The 17494-nt window shown below is 43.2% G+C and overlaps 3 protein-coding genes across 3 annotated transcripts in view; 1 reads left to right on the top strand and 2 right to left on the bottom strand.

Moving 5' to 3' along the window:
* The first annotated feature begins 281 nt into the window (after window positions 1-281).
* LOC118410112 (venom phosphodiesterase 2-like) lies at window positions 282-9749 on the top strand. Its single transcript, XM_035811622.1, has 23 exons — window positions 282-365; window positions 508-564; window positions 792-883; window positions 1307-1386; window positions 1743-1862; window positions 2371-2480; window positions 2838-2903; window positions 3065-3137; window positions 3511-3619; window positions 3929-3972; window positions 4112-4199; window positions 4410-4441; window positions 4699-4823; window positions 5175-5241; window positions 5383-5470; window positions 5968-6155; window positions 6327-6378; window positions 6527-6675; window positions 6922-7051; window positions 7244-7324; window positions 7734-7866; window positions 8151-8322; window positions 8733-9749. Exons 3-23 carry the CDS (start codon window positions 823-825, stop codon window positions 8883-8885), a joined length of 2121 nt encoding a protein of 706 aa, XP_035667515.1. The 5' UTR covers window positions 282-365; window positions 508-564; window positions 792-822; the 3' UTR covers window positions 8886-9749.
* Window positions 9750-9828: 79 nt separating this feature from the next.
* Window positions 9829-12430, bottom strand: LOC118410131. The gene is made up of 4 exons (XM_035811656.1): window positions 12279-12430; window positions 11305-11573; window positions 10680-10890; window positions 9829-10306 (listed from the first exon to the last, which is right to left on the bottom strand). Exons 1-4 carry the CDS (start codon window positions 12367-12369, stop codon window positions 10053-10055), a joined length of 825 nt encoding a protein of 274 aa, XP_035667549.1. The 5' UTR covers window positions 12370-12430; the 3' UTR covers window positions 9829-10052.
* Window positions 12431-13359: 929 nt separating this feature from the next.
* The window catches only part of LOC118410103 (coiled-coil and C2 domain-containing protein 2A-like), a gene marked incomplete in the record, with an annotated part of 23628 nt that continues 19493 nt past the window's right edge, over window positions 13360-17494 (bottom strand). The window contains 6 exon segments of the mRNA XM_035811605.1: window positions 13360-13640; window positions 14331-14508; window positions 15263-15555; window positions 16029-16169; window positions 16452-16541; window positions 16850-17224. Of these exon segments, the coding sequence (XP_035667498.1) occupies window positions 13452-13640; window positions 14331-14508; window positions 15263-15555; window positions 16029-16169; window positions 16452-16541; window positions 16850-17224 (1266 nt within the window).

Genomic DNA, 17494 nt, shown 5'->3' with positions numbered 1-17494 from the left:
CTTAAAAACGAGTTAAAGGCAAAGTTTGCAGACAGCCTTTCCTAATAACTAATCGAGTCTATAATCAATCTAAAGATAATGTGTCTCTGGTTGAAACAAACTAAGACATTACGGTGGTCTGCTGCAGGTTGACATCCTTTTCCAAGGGAGCGATGTTACCGCCGTGTACGAAGGCTGCAAGGTATTATCTTTTCGATCGGCACCGGCAGGCGGCGTTCTTGTGGAACTAGTGGTCTATCAAGCAGTGGATGTAGCAGTTTCAGCCGGGCAATTGGCTCACACCTTTAAAGCTCATCTTGGTGGCGGGATGCACAACATCTTAGGGAGCGAAGGCTATTTTGTGGACCCAGACTCAATACTAGCTGGTAAGCATACTGTATCTAGTATCTGAGGAAATTGGTTTTGTTAATCTATCAATGACTTCAAGAATGACGTCATCATCATTTCGTCTTGTGCAACCCCCGTGTGGCGTGCGCATTCTTACCAATGTTTCCTGTTTGCTATCAGTGACAGCTGGCTGGATGATAGTGTGGTACCAGGACCAGAGCCCTCATGTCCTCCCGGGTATGTGTAGGTGTTGATTTACTGGAGTCGTTATTTTGGTTTCAAGACAAACAGACAGAGACATTTAGATGTTTTTATGATAAGGTAATGTCCATATCACCATGACTTATTGTCGACTGTGACCATGTGTATCTGTGTTGCAATTCTTTGGTTGACCATATCAGCATAATTGAATCAACATATTTTGCGTTGATGTACAAGAAGAGATGCTTTTTTTCATCATTCAGATTCTCCCAGCCTCCCTTGATTCTGATCTCCATGGACGGTTTCCGGGCAGACTACCTCCTGAGGAACATCACACCCTACCTCGGCAAAATGAGTATGTTAACGCCCTTCCTCATCCACTGAGCTATCTGTAGTTTTAAGAAGAAGAAAAAACTTAAGATTCTAATGATGAGTGCTCTACTTCGTTCGTTCAGACACGCGCATTGTCCTGTGGCATATAGGGCAACAAGTTACCTTGTTGTTTCAGTGGCAGTGTATATATGGGTTGCTAGCCCTTACCCTTTAACGCGCTCGAGGCGCCTTCTCAAAAACAGGCCCCCATTGAATTATGTCTGTTTAAAATGGTGGGTGCAGCTCCAACCGAGATATCCTTCCCATGATTGAAGCGGGGTCGCCTAGGTACTAACCAAAGGGAGCCAGGAGCTCTATCTGCGATACTGCTACCGGTTGAGCTCCTACAGTGACATTGAAATATCTACCACTACATAGTGTAAACTTACATGTGCTGTTTCTCCAGGAAGGTATGGGACCCACGCACCGTACATGAGGGCACAGTACCCAACCAAAACCTTCACCAACCACTACACTATTGTCACGGTAAGTTCAACTGTTGACGTTAAAATCAGTGTTACACGTACATTAGAGGCATCTGTGCAAAAGGGGCGATTTGTTTTTGTTAGGCATAACAAAACAGAAAGAAAGCCAGTTGACATAAAAAAATCTGTGTCTAATTTTAGAATGTGTTGCCTACATAGTCTTTCGTACATATGACACAACAAAAGTACAGCAACTTCCGTAAGGTCTATTATGATTTACTAAGTATTTCTTTTTAGTTTGGTTGTCGATGCCTTCTAGTTTGGTTGTCGATGTCTTCATGTTTGGTTGTCGATGTCTTCTAGTTCTGCAAAACTTTAAGGTCCTTTAAGTTACCAAACATAACGATCTCTCTCCAGGGCCTATATCCGGAGTCGCACGGTATCATCGACAACCTCATGTACGACGAAGTGTTTAGGGCCACCTTCAGAATCTCCAGTTCGGAGGCCAGGAATGCTCGGTGGTGGGGAGGGGAGCCGGTAGGTTTAGGCTTTCTTCTGACTTCTTGACTGTTTTTGTTCTACCTGTATTTTTTTTTTCTTGTCTATCTTCTGTCACAAGTCCCTAATACATTGGCAATGCTATTGCAGCGAACGAACGAACGTTTCTATGGTGTAACTGAAATCACAAGCATCTAAGTATTGAAGTTGATATTGCAAAAGTTGAAAGATGTTGAAATCCTCAACTTCTCGTTCTTCCGTCGTCCAACAATATGTTCATCGTTAGCCTCCGTTGCAAACGTTGCTAACTAAGAACATTTTTCTGATAGCTAATGCATTATTCCCCTTAATGTTGGTTTGCTTGCCGAGAACTAGATCTAGATACAATCTAGAACTAGATACAATCAGAAAATTGTGCATAATCAGAACCAGGTATATGATCAGATATTTGTGTATAATATACAGTGGAGGAAAAATAATCGATGAGACTTCTGCAACAGAGGCTTGACCTCACATTGTTTTGATGTCTCTGCTTCATGGTGTTTAGTTGTGGAATACAGTGGAGCAGCAGGGGCTGAAGGCGGCTACATACTTCTGGCCCGGGTCTGATGTGGACATCCAGGGCATGCTGCCATCTTACTATTACCAATACGATGGGTAAGTATGATAATATTTTACCTTAAGTTTCGTTTCATCGATATCGTTAACGAATGTTAATGTGATTTTCGTGATTATCATCTTGCTGTTCACAATGAGGATACCCAGTAGCTCAATTGGTATCGGCGTCACAGCTGAGCTCTAGATTCCGATTAGATTATTTGGTAACTGGAAGACCCGAGTTCGAGGAGGTGCCTCAAGCACAGCCTCACATTACACGGACAGGTACCTACTGACTGTATTGATACAACAAGGTGAATAATTGCCATGGAATATCGATAATGGAATATCGACACGTTGCTCTATGCAGCAAAGCGACTACCTGGTCCCTGTTTAATCAAGTTATCGTCATTGCAGGAGCGTACCGTATGAAGATAGGATAGACCAAGCCCTGCAGTGGCTAGAACTGCCTCAAAGTGAACGGTATGTACGTGGGTTCGGTCGGTTCTGATTGGTGTGTATGTTTTGGATTTTAGAATTGATCCAAAGTTTGTTCGTTTGATTGTTTTGGGGGTATTTTTTCTTTATTATCGTTGTACGCTTTTGTAGATAAATTTTATAACGCAAGGTTTTTTTATCTGCAGGCCGAGTCTACTCATTACGTACTTTGACCAGCCTGACCTGGCGGGTCATATAGAAGGACCTGACAGCGACGCCGTAAGTAGAAACCTGAGAGTTGTCCGCTACAGCAGTCTCTACTACTGCTGACATTATGATGTTGCCGGTTTAGCTGATTATGTATGTTTTTCTCACTGCTGCCTGTCGGCTGACATCATTGAAACCGGGAGTCATGGCAGAAGATGCAGCAATAGGAAAACCAAAGTAAGATGGATATGACAAATTAAAAAAAATCGTTGGCCATAAAGTTTGCAATGGAGACTACCACAAGCTTGAGTTATGATACCATATGCACATGCCCGATACAATACCATATTGTCAGTGTGTGGCACCAAAGTCTTGAACATCTAACGTTTAAAATTGACTTTTCGACTTACATTCTACTTTGTTACGGGAAACTGAACATCCTCAGGTGAACAAGGAACTGATGCGTGTAGATAAGATGATCGGTCGGTTGATGGACGGTCTCCATGCCAGGAACCTGTCGGACTGTGTGAACGTGGTGGTGGTGGCAGATCACGGTAAGCAGTCATCAACTCTACGTAATCATGTCAGACGGAATTCAAGAAGCTATCCAAGTAGCTATAGGCATGAGACTATGGCAGTTAACGTTTTGTACACGTAAAATGAAAACAAGGGAAAACTATTAGAAGCTGCAACTGCGTAATGTATCACACAAATCCAGAGTCTCTACAATTGAGCGTGAAACTGTGCCTACAATTTGTATCTATTGATGTGCACTGTGCTTTTTGTTATCACAATCGTCACATATTCATTATGATAAACGCCTATGGTATCGACCATTGTCACGTTTCTGTTTATTTTTTCAGGTATGACTCCAACGAGCTGCGACAGAGTTGTCTATCTAGAAGACGTGAGTTAATTTTCGTTAAGTCACCAAATTAATGTTTTAAACATTGTACCATCCACCAATGCCTTTACTTGGAAAACGCGATTTGAACATTTTCGACTGAACTTTCATCATGATCAGATTTTCAAATGTCGTGTTACAGTTGATGGACATCAGTCCGATCTATGTGCCACGTGATGGCACGCTCATGCGCCTGACCAGGTCCTTCAGGGCACCGGAATCTTACGTCTGTGAGTACCGCCGCCAAAAGTCAGACCCAAGGCTTCCTCTGAAGCTTCATCTCTTCCAAACGAAAAGAAGAAATGTAACATATTTTTGGAGTTTTAACGCGCTTGTGTTCTGCTACATGAATCGTGTGTTGTAACTAAGGCTACGTTCCGAATAAATCAAGAAGATAAAAATACTAAAATAGACATATGGAACTTCTCTTTGCCTTTCAGGGGATCCCGATGGCGTGGTCAAGAATTTGACGGTCAGTCTCCCATGCCATATTTAGTGAAAGATAAACGTTTTGTCCCGACATTTTTTGTATTAAGAATAACCTTGAAAGATTTTACATTGCAAACTTCGCCCAGTGTCACTATATCGGAGAGTTTGTTGGCGAACACTGACCCAAAAATTCCCATTTGCCATAGAAAAAGATAAACCAATGAGCTTTTATCAAAGCTCCTTTGTTAAACCGTTGTATTTTTTATTGGAAGTCCTTTGACGTTTCTTGTCTATCCACAGTGCGTCGATGACCACTTTATGCCCTACACTAAGCAAGCCGGTCTGCCCAAGAGGTTACACTACGCCAACAACCGCAGGATCGAGGATGTGGTGTGCACGGTGGAGGACGAGTGGCTGTTCGCCAGGTCGGAGGGATTGTTCTTTCAAACCGTGTCCGTTATCTGGAATTGGTAGTCTATAATGACCTGGCCCAAGAGACTTGAAGAACATAACGTTATAGTATACAGGTGGCCATTACACCCAAGGTTCTTGATGCTTGGAACGATTGGAAACATAATATACGGGACCACGAAAAGTGGCAGGTTGACTGTATTTGAATCCCCTTTTAGACTGAGAGTTACTCATGAAAACTAGTATATATTACACACTACGCTCAATAAGAAGGAGAAGACGCATGGTAGTAATGAATAGTGCACGTATTTGAACATGTTCTAACCCTATACATTATAAATAAGCATAACGTTACATTTTTTCAGGCTCCGCAGTTTTAGTAACTGTGATGGCGGCGAACATGGGTACGACAACGAGTTCAGGAACATGTCGGTATGTACTGTGTTGTTCGATGTCAACGGTTTGAGCTTACAAATATCCATTGATCGATGCATTCATACAATTGTTCCTCATCTTTTCTATGTACTATACGACGCATGGTCTAGTTAAACGACTTGTCATCTTTCTTTCCAGGCCTTGTTCATTGCTTATGGACCCGCCTTCCATCAAGGTGTCGAGGTTGAGCCTTTCGGCAACATCGAACTGTACAATATGTTTTCCGGTAAAGATGCTCCTTCAGTACTTCAGCAGCAGCGATTTCATGATATTTTTGATTGATATCTGACAAAAATGTCCATTTGATAGGCTGTTGCTAGAACATAAGAATTTAATTTTGATGTAATGTAACAATCTCAAAGTACGTTGTGGCATATATGGTGATGAGTTTCCTTGCTGCTTCAGTAGCAGTGTATAGTTTTACAACGAGGGGTTGCTAGCCCTCCCCTTTTGCTCGAGGAGCCTTCTCAGAAACGGGACCCCCATTAAATTACGTCTCTTTAAAAGGGCCAAGTGCAGCCCCAACCGAGATACCCTTCCCCGAATTTAACCGGGGTGGCCCATGTACTAACGAATGGGAACCAGGAGCACTGCGATGCTGCAATGTAACAATCACAAAGTCCGATGACATCCAGGTATTAAGATATGCCAAAAAGCAGTTACTCAAGCAACGTTGCCTGTAAAATGCATGTATGTCTGTCTTGCCCACACCCATCCATCCAGACTTACTGGGCGTAACTCCTGCCCCGAACAACGGCACCAGGGGCAGTCTGAACCATCTCCTGCGGCAGCCCAGGCCGATCCCGCCCCAGGAAGACGGGTTGGACTCTACGATGACGTGTTCCTTTCCTGACACCGACTCAGACTACAACTCTATCCTCGCAGCAACCATGCCCGGATGTTCGTGCAACGTAAGTACGGTCACATGCCACTTCAGCATTTCACCATTTTCATACAACACCTGATTAAGCATGAAATGGATAACTATAGATCAATGATCTACTACAACAACAAGACACTTCAAGACAATATCAGTCTGTGCTTATGTACACAAATCCTAATGCTGTCATGTGTGTCCTCAGGTGGCCCAGTGGAGAACATATGACCAAAACTTCAACCTGACCAATTCAGAAGGTACAGCTAAAACATTACTGAAGTCGTTTTCGTCCCTTCGACAATTCAGACATTTCAGTATAATAGCAGACTACTTCGCTTGTTTTATTCTATGCTGAGCACCCTACAGTTTTAATTACTATCAAGGTATAATGTCGTTTCTCTACAGTCTCGCAGTATCAGCAACTTCACCTACCAACCGGGACGCCCCAGAACATGTATACCTCAGATTACTGTGTCCTGACAGCGTCCAACTACGTCACCAGTTTCTCCCAGCATTACGCCATGCCCACGTGGACGGCGTACACACTGGACCAAGTACTTATCCTTTTTCAAATAGAGAATATAGGCTTAATGATGTTGTTGTGAACCACGACCAAATGAGCACTGCATGTGATGTTGTATCTGCTCAAATACATCCCTTCATTTTGTCAACCTATCTGTTTTGTATTCTGTGTGTGTCTTCACTAAGTCCTTATAGGTGAATAGCATGTAAACAGATCCCCGGTATATAAGAACGAAATTTGTTTGATTGTAAGTTTCTGACACAAAGATTTCGTACAGACCACCCAGGGTCTCTCGTCTGAGATCGCTGACTGCCTCCGGACAGATGTCAGACTACCGGCGGGGCAGGCGGCCTCCTGCTCCGAGTACGAGAACACGACGCTGTCCATGGGATTCCTCTATCCACCAAGTGAGTTCCACCGTATGTGAAATCCCTGGATCATCGTTTAGATTCGATTTTTATCTACATGCACATCACGTCGCATTGATCAATACGATAAGGTCAATATACGGTCACGGATGACACGAATTCCTCAATGCCTGTATCAATTGTCTCTTAATAGATACTAATATCCTTGACGTTTTCGTTTCCCCTCGCCAGGTCTGAGTGCCGACCTCACGGGGCAGATGGAAGCCTTGGTCATGTCTAACGTCGTACCGCAGCACCGGGGCTTCAAGGAAGGTCTGAGAATATTTTCCTACCATGTGTCGGTATCTCAGTAAGGCTAACGTCACATATCCAAACCGGGGCCGGGACGGACTGTTTGTGGAAACGATAAATAGACACATAACGTTATATGTTAAAATATACACAAATAATGCCCACGACTATTCTCTTTACGTCTTGTGTCCTTTATATCATACTTTTTGTTTGCAAAAGCTGCCCGGATGGATCCAGGTCTGGAAATGTGACGTAGGCCTAAGAAATAATAAAAGATAAATCATCACTTTTGGACGTCTTGTTCCATCGTCCATCATCTCTAAACCCTTATAACTGCTTGAGTCGAGTAGATAAACATGTGATTTAAAGGTACCACTGGACGTCGTTTATGAAAAATGATCATGACATCACTGACTGCTGCATTTTGCAGGCATTTGGAACTTCACGATGAGCCTAGTCGCCAGTTGGGCACAGATGTACCAAGGGGTCCATGTCGTCACCGGGCCCATATTTGATTACAACTTTGACGGACTGAGGGACAACGTAACTGCCCAGTACATGAGGTCCATGGATTTTGTCTTCACACGTTGCTTATTTGCACTTTTATATTCAATCGTCTGTGAACACCGCCCTTTACACCATCATTTTCATTTCCCTTTTTAACCTTGAAACCACGTACTCTTCGGTCTCTGTCGTTTTTAGTTCAAGGAAGGAGGTCAGTCATTTCAAACAACTTTTTCTGTTGCCATATCCTATGTTATATCTTTAAGGCGGTCTTAAAGATATAACATAGGATATGATAACAGAAAAAAGTTGTCTGCAATGATACACTCAATATCTTGTACAGGTTCGTGGAAGATACTACAACAGGCATGCCTATCAGGATCCCGCTTCCCACGCACTTCTTCGTGACTGTCACCAGGTGTGACGGAGGCAGCCTAGTATCTACGGACAGGTGTCCCAGGTGGCAGGTGGTGTCTTTCATCCTGCCGCACGCAGACAGCATACCCACCTGTATGGTAAGAATTTTCCCTGTATCAAGCTTTTCAGAAAGTCGACTGTCCCAAAAATCATAGCTAACAGTGGCTCGCATATGTATATTGATAACCTGTATCACGTCTTTCGCATGTCATGAGTCGGCACGTCGCCTAATGCCCTAGTTTAGAAATGTGACCTAAGCATTAGGAAAGAAGAGAATATTTTACAAATAGTGAACTCCGCACCTCTCAATTACAGTGGTCGATACATTTAACAACATCATTCACAATAACATGAAAGTTAATCTGTGATGGTAATTAACAGAGCCATTCACTTAGGTTGCTGGATTCTAAATCTGTACTATGCAATAGCAGCACTCGAAAAAAACATGATCATGCTTCACGACATTGTGACGCCAGGCATATGTTGGGAACATGTTGTTTCTCTGCAGACCCCACGGGAGTACCTGTCCATGAACGTGGCACGCGTGAAGGACGTGGAGCTGCTGACAGGCCTGACGTTCTACCGGGACCTCCCCGTCACCGACGCCATCCGACTCAAGACCCACCTGCCCGAAGCTCAGGACCTCTGGGCCTGGGCATAGACACGGGTGTTGGGCTGTACGGTTTGCTTTGGACGAGAAAGGACAGAAACATGTGTAGTTCGATGGAGTCCGGCAACTCCTCCTCTTGTCGACGCCAGTTTACTCTACCGTTGATCTGAACCGCCAACCAATTTGAAACGTAGGGCGCCTATATATCTTGTGTACTTTTGTTGTCATGCCCACATTCTCAGTAAATATGATCTTATCATAGCTTTAGGGGCGCAATCCTATCTATGCATCATGGAAAGCAAAAAGTGCCGTTGCGACTTTGCTGTTTTGCAGCAAGACACGTTGTAAAAACAGAATGTATTCAAATAAATATATGCGTGATGTAAGTTTCAAAATGAAGGAAAGCAGAATCGGAAAACAGCATTCGAGTATCAAAAGGTTAACGTTTTAAGAGATGATGTGTATATGGTGCGCATATTTTATTGAATTTTACTACCACGGAATGTTTTGTTGTAAATGTCGTCTGAACATAGGCATCGAGGCACGAGCATCATTTGACAACATATCCCTTTGACAGTTGTGCTCAGTTTTACCGAATAATGACTACATGTCTGTACCTCAGTCCTTGTGGGATTGTAACTGGACATCGCTTGATGATGTTGTCTCTATTTGTGTGGTTGTATACGTGACAATAGCATCAGAAATCATAAACCAAACCCATCAACCCATGTTATATTGATTTGTTCAAAGATAGAAATAAGGGCTAAACGAGAATTTTCGAGCGTATGTCGTACATGCGATGTTTTGGCACAAGCTGTTTTGTTCACAGACAGTCAAGCATTGGAGTATTATTATATATTGGATACAGTAACATGGCAAAGCCAAATAAAAACGGTATTCTTGACCTAGAGCTGACCACAAGTTTCTATGTGTCTTTTTTTAAGGGCTGGTGTGTAACGTCATATGTACATGTACAAGGAAACAGTCAGTACAATCATCTTTTGAAACATGCGTTTTAATATGCAGAGGGAACATACACGTAGATGGTTACATGTGTCCATCACAATTACAGGTTGCTTTCTTTTTAGGTAAGTCTAGGTGCTTTATGGTCACATATTCAGACCATGATAATTGCCTTTACCAAAAGCGTTTGGAAGAGCTCAGCCACAGTTGTGGTGCTAACGTGCGTGTTGTGTAACTTCTGTCACAAACCATAGATCACTGGGAAAACCAGGCAATAATGGACTTGATACTGTTGATGAAATCAGAGAAGTAATCTTTGCCGGCCTTGTCGTACTCCGCGGCGCAGGAGAAGTAGCTCCCCTGGCTGTGTGCGCAGAACAGGTCGTTCCTGCAGGCGGTCCACCAGGCGTCGCAGTAGTCGGCTCGAATCGGCATGCCCTGAATCTGCCACTTGTTGTGCTCGGGGTTGGACTCGTCGAAATCCTTGTCTGAGACCTTGCGGTAAAGACCTTTAGGGGGAAAAGGAAGCCAATGGGATAATCGTATTATGCTAATGACCAACTCCAGGACTGATAGTTAATGAGAACCCCCTTGCTTGAATGTACGAGACGACGGTTCTTCTTCAAGTGTTGGACCCATTTCGGTGCAGTATGCATTAGCTTTGTTCGAGATCGTACAGTATTTCACCTGTTACTTGATGATGACTCGGTCCCTGGCCTCTTACTTATTTTATCTGTGTTTTATGATACAAATTGACGAAGAAACAGGACAGGAGTGAGATTGAAGGTGTCTGTTAAATTGCTTGTTATTTCTTTTGACATTTTGTTGGTTAACTTTGATTAAGGCATCAGTGACGGTGTTATCAAGAATAACTTAGCATACCTGCATTTGGATCACACTCGTAGAAGCACGCCTCCTGCACGAAGAAGCGCTCGCAGGCAGACGACAGAGGCCCGCAGCGGTCCCAGCGCCATTCAGGCCCGTAGTTCTGGTTGATCTTCTGCGGGGAGGGGACAGTCTGCTGGCGGCAACAGGTGCGGTCCTTCCAGGGGTGGCACTCGGTGAAGTTGTCGGGCTCGGGACCCGGAACAGTCTGTTGAAGAGTAACGGTAACGTTACCAATAAAAAAGACAGTTGTGTTGAAAATAATCGGTAGGCTAACTGGATGATTAGCCAGATCTTTTATGTATAATGTTTGACCCGGCACAAAGCTTTTGGTGTTGGTCTTGGATGGGAAAAGGTAAGTGTAAGTGTTCATACTACGAAGCAAACAAAATGCTCTCCTTCTAAACTGCTGCATGGCTGTGTTATGAAAATACACCTGTGAACACGGTAGCTCATTTTACTAACAAATTTGCGCTACTCTCTTGAGTATGGATCATTTTTATTCGACAAACAATATGTAATCAGTGGCTTGGATCAAACACAAGTTAACAACAAACAACTTGGATGATGAAGCACCATGGAATCGATGCTAAGAACAGCTGTAACACTGCCCCTTTCTCACCTTATGCAGGTATTGCAGGTAACACTTGTTCGGCGGAGTTTTCCCCAGCTTGTAGGAGACCTTGTCGTTCGGGTTGTCCCGCTCGAAGAACCACATGGTGTAGGCCCGGCTCAGGTCGGTCTCGTACACGAAGGCGCCGTCCCACATCTTCTCGCACAGTTCCTTCCCGGACGGGTAGATGTCCCTGATGGGACGGCAGGGGACGTCTCCCGCCACTGCAGCTCCGGCAACAGCGGCTAGGAGAAACAGGATCATGGGTGCCATGGTGCCTGTAATTCATAGCGCAAAGTTAAGATAACAAGTAGTTAGAGACCAACATGCTTTTGATTTCCTTCCTTCTTCGAAATTGAAGCTTCCATACAACAAATAACCAATGGAAACCTTAGCTTGACGAACAGTTTAGGGGTCTGGCATAACTTGATACCGGCAGTACCTTTATTGACAGAACAAAAGTGCAGCAACTTTGGTATGGTCTTCGAACTATACAAACAAGTGGGTACAAATGAATCAACCTACGCAGAAGTATATGAATAACGTTAAACATGTTGACGTCTAACGTATCGTTCACAATATATATATATAAGACCAGTTTTGATAAATCTGCCTTTCGGACAACTATTTGGAACAGACGTTCGGGTCGATTTGATAGAGAAATAAAAAGTTAACTTCATATCAAGTTATCTTTTTTTCAGACGATCGTACGATATCCCATATATCGAGGTAATACAGTGTACAGAGGTGAATGTTTTTTATTAGAAACTGATCATTGAAAAAAGGCACTCATTTCATCATGATGTGACTAACAAACTAAGGCGTGCGCGTTGACCTTACATAAACCAAGGAAGTTATATCACAATGTGATATAACCTCCTTGCATAAACCGTGTTCTGCGCATATTACAGCAACAGGATGATATCTAATAAAAAGAACCCTTGTGAAAAATGACCAAGGCCCTCACAAGGGCGCCCACATACCTTCTTCAGAAGAGACGGAATTGTTTTCGCCTGCGTGATCTAAAATCGTCAGAAGAGTCTGGAAATCTCTACTGTGTATTTGTACACGCATGCGTACATGATAGCATAGGCCCTGTACAGTCTAAAGGTACAAGTAAACAACTTTTCCTGCTGTTCAAGTGTTTCATTCCGTCATTATTTGAACTACCCCCAGGAAAAAACAGCTTGAGTATCAAGGTTTTTTCAGATAAAATCTATTAGTACCTGGCAAATCTCTCACAACAAAACTCATTGTATTACACATGCACAACTCCACATTTGTTTTGCTTACAACAAAATTTATTCTTCTAAATTTATTTACACCTAAATAAAAACATAAATCTTGATAAACGTATAACAACTGTACAATTTGTACATGAACATAAACATGTTTTGTCCAGACTATCCATTCTTTGGCAGTTGTCCAACAAAAGATGGCAAACATCCTGTAGAAACATTAGAGCCTATAGAATAATAAAGCTATGCAATCAGTGCAAAGTTCATGAGAGATGACTCTGATTATACCATGGTCTGTATACACTAAAACATTGTGCTAAGATCTAATGTCACAGGTTGAACATAAGGCTTGCACCATAACTTAAAAAGGAAGGCATAAGACATTCACACAAACTATCAGCTTCTGTTTCAGGTAACATGTCATGGTGGAAGTATATGCAAGAATAAATCATTTCACACACAGACAGTATCTTTATCTAAATGTGAAGATTTGTCAATAAATCTGGGTAATGGACATCTCTTCTTTGGACTGTGTAATGACAGTGTCAGTGTGATTGTCACTAGAACGATACCATTGTACATTGTACAGCAAATGCTTTAAGTCCATAAACTTGAGTTAAGTACACTTAGTCTGTAAAATACTCTGCCACAGTGTTGACCTAATAGTACATGTAGCACCACATTCCTATCATATTTGTAAACATGTCTTTTTAAAAACACAACAGTTTTGGCAACTTTTCTGTACATTCTTCCTTCTTGGTGAACATTTGAAACAACATCAGATTTACCTACAGAATACAGCAAGTGGTGATGCATCACTATATAAAGTTTTGGAGCTAAGGACATTGTGAGAAGCATCTGTCTGGGTGTATACACAGCAGAAGTTTTGGTCCTGGTCGTCCAATGGTGCAGCAGAAATCATCTCTTCCTGACCAGCGAGGCCACGTACACCCAGAGAGACAGGACAGTGTTGGGGTAGGGATGGATGTGGACGGCCAGGGCAAACTCCACGTCCTTGCCTTGCAGCTGGTGCACCCCTGTACTGAACACTGCCTCCACAACTGGGTTGTCTTCTGTGTACGGCATCTGCATGGGGAACCCTGACATCTGCAGTGACACAACAACACAACACAATCTTCAGTAACAATGTCAACATGCCAAAAGTCAGGTACTTAAACATGACACAGACAAACTGGGACTGAAACATCTTTGCAGTAGGTACCAGTAAGGAGGTAAAAGGTGGTGGAAGGAGAGTGATTGGCACCATCTTGCAATACCATGCCCTGGATAACAACCTACTGCCCCCATGGCCTCAGAACAGTTTTGGAACTAACTTTTTATCAGGAATATGCCTACGTCTCTCTGTCACTACCTGATAGCACAGACAACACACAGGACAAAAACCCTTGTATCAAATGATAGGTGAGAAGTGAGTGTTTTCTTTGACTTCATGTGAACTGCAACAACTCAATACTCATGGAGCACTAGGTAGCAATTGCAGGTATAACAGTTACATATTACATTAAAAATCACAAAACAGATTCTAGACAACACTCAAATACAAGATGTAAAGCAATGAATACAATCTATAACAGTCTGATAGAAATAGCATTCAAACAATGACTACTCTCCAAGCAACTTGCAGACCGTGGACGACACTCTCTTCATCAATATGTTTGATGAGCTGTTTATCGACAACGACAACGATCGACAAGAGTTCACAACGTATATTACTTGGTTTTAATGGAAAGGAAAAACTGCACTACGGTAAATGCTATAGGAATGGGAAGTCCAGACCTTGTAAGAAGCCAGGATGGGTTCCAGCTCCGTCCTGTGCTCGTCAGCGGTGCCCCTCCCCCCGCTCTGCTCCAGTCTGGGCAGCAGCCGGCGGAAGATCTGGGTGCAGTACCGGTTCCAGCGCGTGATGGAGTGGGGGCGCCACTCCATGACCTTGTCTCTCAGCTTCCTCTCAATCCTACATGATTGTAAAGACTAGTTATGTTAAGACATGTACCAATGCAGCACTAGTAATCCTGAGGTATATACATTGTACAGTTACACTACAGATATGAAGGTGTAAGACAGTCTTGAGAAGCCCTGTATTAACAATGTTTTTTGATATTGCAGTATTATGGCACCTGGTGGAATTATGTGAGTTGATGTTACAAAACACATGTTCATTGAATACACCACAAAGGTGTTTGATCAGGATGTAATCAAAGAACCGACACATGACAAACATGATCAGGTTATCTCTAGATCTGTAAAATCAGAAACAGAACATAGTGAGCTTGATTTGAAAAGTTGCCAACATTACAGTAGTACCTACGTATATATAAAAAATGATCCCTAACTTAGTTGTATGTATGAAGTTCTGTTTGTGTGCCAAAGCTGGACCCTGAACAGTTAATTAGGGCTGCTGAATGCAGAGTTTTCTTGTACATGGGGAAGCTTATTTCCAGTTTGTCATTGCCAGCTATGTTTTTCAATATCCTATGATCAATCTTTAATACACAACAATTGTACGTGTACAACATATGGCAAGTTCGAGAGTAATGCATCAAGGCTAATATCTACGCAGTTTTATACATAACAGGCTTACACATAACAATGACAAAGAGTTCTATGTAACGAATGACTACTTGCTATGTCACTTACAATGACTTACCAGCCCAATGAAACAGGGTCGTGAATATGAAACATTATGAAACCTGCGGTGTGAAACTGACCTATCCTGCAGGTCTGCCACATAGTCCTTGTCTGTGGGCAGATAGACCAGCTGGTCAGGCTGTATGCTGGACAGGCCGGGGTTGGGGTAGCTGCGGCTGAAGAACGGCTTCCACTGCGCCTCCCTGGTGGTGTCGAAGCTCATCCTGCCCGCGGAGTCCGACTCCTGCACGTTGGCCCAGATGTTGTCCTGGTTGATGAGGCAGCCCACGGACTGCATGGGGCAGTACGGGTCGTGCTGCTGGAAGAACTCCCCCGAGCTGGGGTTCCACAGGAGGTAGTCGCTGTTGGATTCCTGTAGAAGACAAAGGAAAGTGATTTCAATCCAGTTTTAGCTCACTGAAGAGCTACCGTCTTCCAGTGGTCATTACAGAGGAGAAAGATGCTATGTACAGTATGTACAGGTTTGTTGTACCAGAGAACTTCCCCTAGCTCTGTTTGACGAGCAAAATGAACTATGGCTTGATGTCCCATCCTAAGGACTGCAACCCTTTCCATTAGCGTGCATGTCAGGTGAGCGACACGGCCAGAATCAAACTTGCAGCATCTAAAATTTAGTTATGGTAATGGGTAATGGCAGGATATGTGCATGTTATCCTTTTCCCATACATTTAAGAAGAGGGTCAGTTCTTTTTCTCTTGGTCAAATTTACTTTCATCTTTTATTTCCGCAAACATCCCAGCCGGGCCCCGGTTTGGAAATGTGACCTTAGCATAACACAGGAAGACAGACACAGACAACCATTGCATTGTTCTAACAACCACATACGAGTGTCAGGACGTATGCCGTTGGCCCCTCAGGCACAGCTGACCCCAGCAGCACCCAGGCCTTCTTCCCCATGTGGAGGAAGTAGTTACACAGCAACACTGCATGCTCCTCCTCATCACCAGACAACATCTGGAGAAATTGCTGCAAAAAGAAAACAACTATTTGTTGAGATATTCCAGAGTTTGTATTCACATAAGCAAATCAGCAAACAAGTGCCATCTTCAGGCACCAACTTACATGTTAGAATATTGTGAAACTGCTTTTACGTAGAGTCCTGAAGGAGGGTTGAAAAGTTTTTACTGTGTGTTATCAGTCAAACCATATTTTAAAAAAGTTCTGGCAATAATATAAATACACACATTAACATGTAAAAGTGATCATGTGGATTCTACAAAAAGGGCAGTCTGTGTGATGCCAACTCACATCACAGGTACTCCAGATGTCACAAATTCCTGCAAACAGTGTCGAGTCAGAGATGAAGGGGATCAAGGACACGAACCTTGCCACACGCTCCTGTAAGGTAAAGTAGCTTTCATTACTTGATGCACTGAGATACGATAACAAATCACAGAAAAACCTTTGACCAATAAGTACAAGTGTAACAGTTAAAAGATTATTTATTCCTCCTCACAATTCAGCCCCTGGCTTCAAAGAGAGAGTAGTCAGCCCACCCAATTATAATAACAATAACAAGATGGATCTAATGTTTATTGGAAGCTTCACACAATTCAGCCCCTGGCTGCAGAAAGAGAGTACTAGTAGTTGGCCCATCCAAACCAATAACAATAACAAGATGGCTCTAACAAGAAACCAACACCTACAGAATTTTGTCTTGTATCGGCATTGCTGTCGATGAGCTCATCTGGCGGCCGTAGCGGCTGGATGAACCTGGTCACAAACACTGACTTCCCGTTGATGTCCGTCACCGTGGTGGAGATGTTTCGCTTGGGGAAGCGCTTCTCGACCTCGCCCTGCCACTTCTCGGCCTGGAACAGCAGCTTCTCGTCCTCCTGGCTGTCAAACTTCTCCTTGAGTGGCTCGAGCGGCGTGAGGGGCGGCTCGATGGTGATGAACAGGGTCAGGTACGTGTGCTCGTTCCCGCCCATCTGCAGGTCCAGACCCTCCGTCCCACCGCCGCCTCCGCGCTTGTAACCTAGCAACACGGGAGGGGCCTCCACTCTGAACGTGCCATCAATCTGTAAAAAATGGAGGAACTCTTAAAATCAGGGAGCAAGAAAGCACACCCATCAAAACAATATTATGCCAAATTATGTTAATTTTCTATCAATTGACTGGTTGGTTTAGACTGGTTTGGTTTATTGATCTGAAACTCTTAGCAGACAAGTGGCTGAATTGTGAGGCTCACAGTACAAATATGTTATACATATGTGATACTAGATAAAACACAGCAATCAAATATACAGGTAAAAGACAATATACAAAAAACTAACAATAATGGTGTTTAT

This window comes from Branchiostoma floridae, chromosome 2 (genome assembly GCF_000003815.2).
Source record: "Branchiostoma floridae strain S238N-H82 chromosome 2, Bfl_VNyyK, whole genome shotgun sequence".
Taxonomy (NCBI): domain Eukaryota; kingdom Metazoa; phylum Chordata; class Leptocardii; order Amphioxiformes; family Branchiostomatidae; genus Branchiostoma; species Branchiostoma floridae.
Note: the sequence above shows the minus strand (reverse complement) of the source record. Positions and strands in the feature narration are given on the sequence as shown.

Coding starts and splice junctions, on each gene's coding strand:
- LOC118410112 (XM_035811622.1), top strand. CDS start 823: ATGGACGGTTTCCGGGCAGACTACCTCCTGAGGAACATCACACCCTAC. Junction 1,863..2,370: donor GGTGGTGGGGAGGGGAGCCG/GTAGGTTTAGGC, acceptor CATGGTGTTTAG/TTGTGGAATACAGTGGAGCA. Junction 3,973..4,111: donor GAGTTGTCTATCTAGAAGAC/GTGAGTTAATTT, acceptor GTCGTGTTACAG/TTGATGGACATCAGTCCGAT.
- LOC118410131 (XM_035811656.1), bottom strand. CDS start 12,369: ATGCGTGTACAAATACACAGTAGAGATTTCCAGACTCTTCTGACGATT. Junction 11,574..12,278: donor TTCCGTCTCTTCTGAAGAAG/GTATGTGGGCGC, acceptor TATGAATTACAG/GCACCATGGCACCCATGATC. Junction 10,307..10,679: donor CGAGTGTGATCCAAATGCAG/GTATGCTAAGTT, acceptor TTCCCCCTAAAG/GTCTTTACCGCAAGGTCTCA.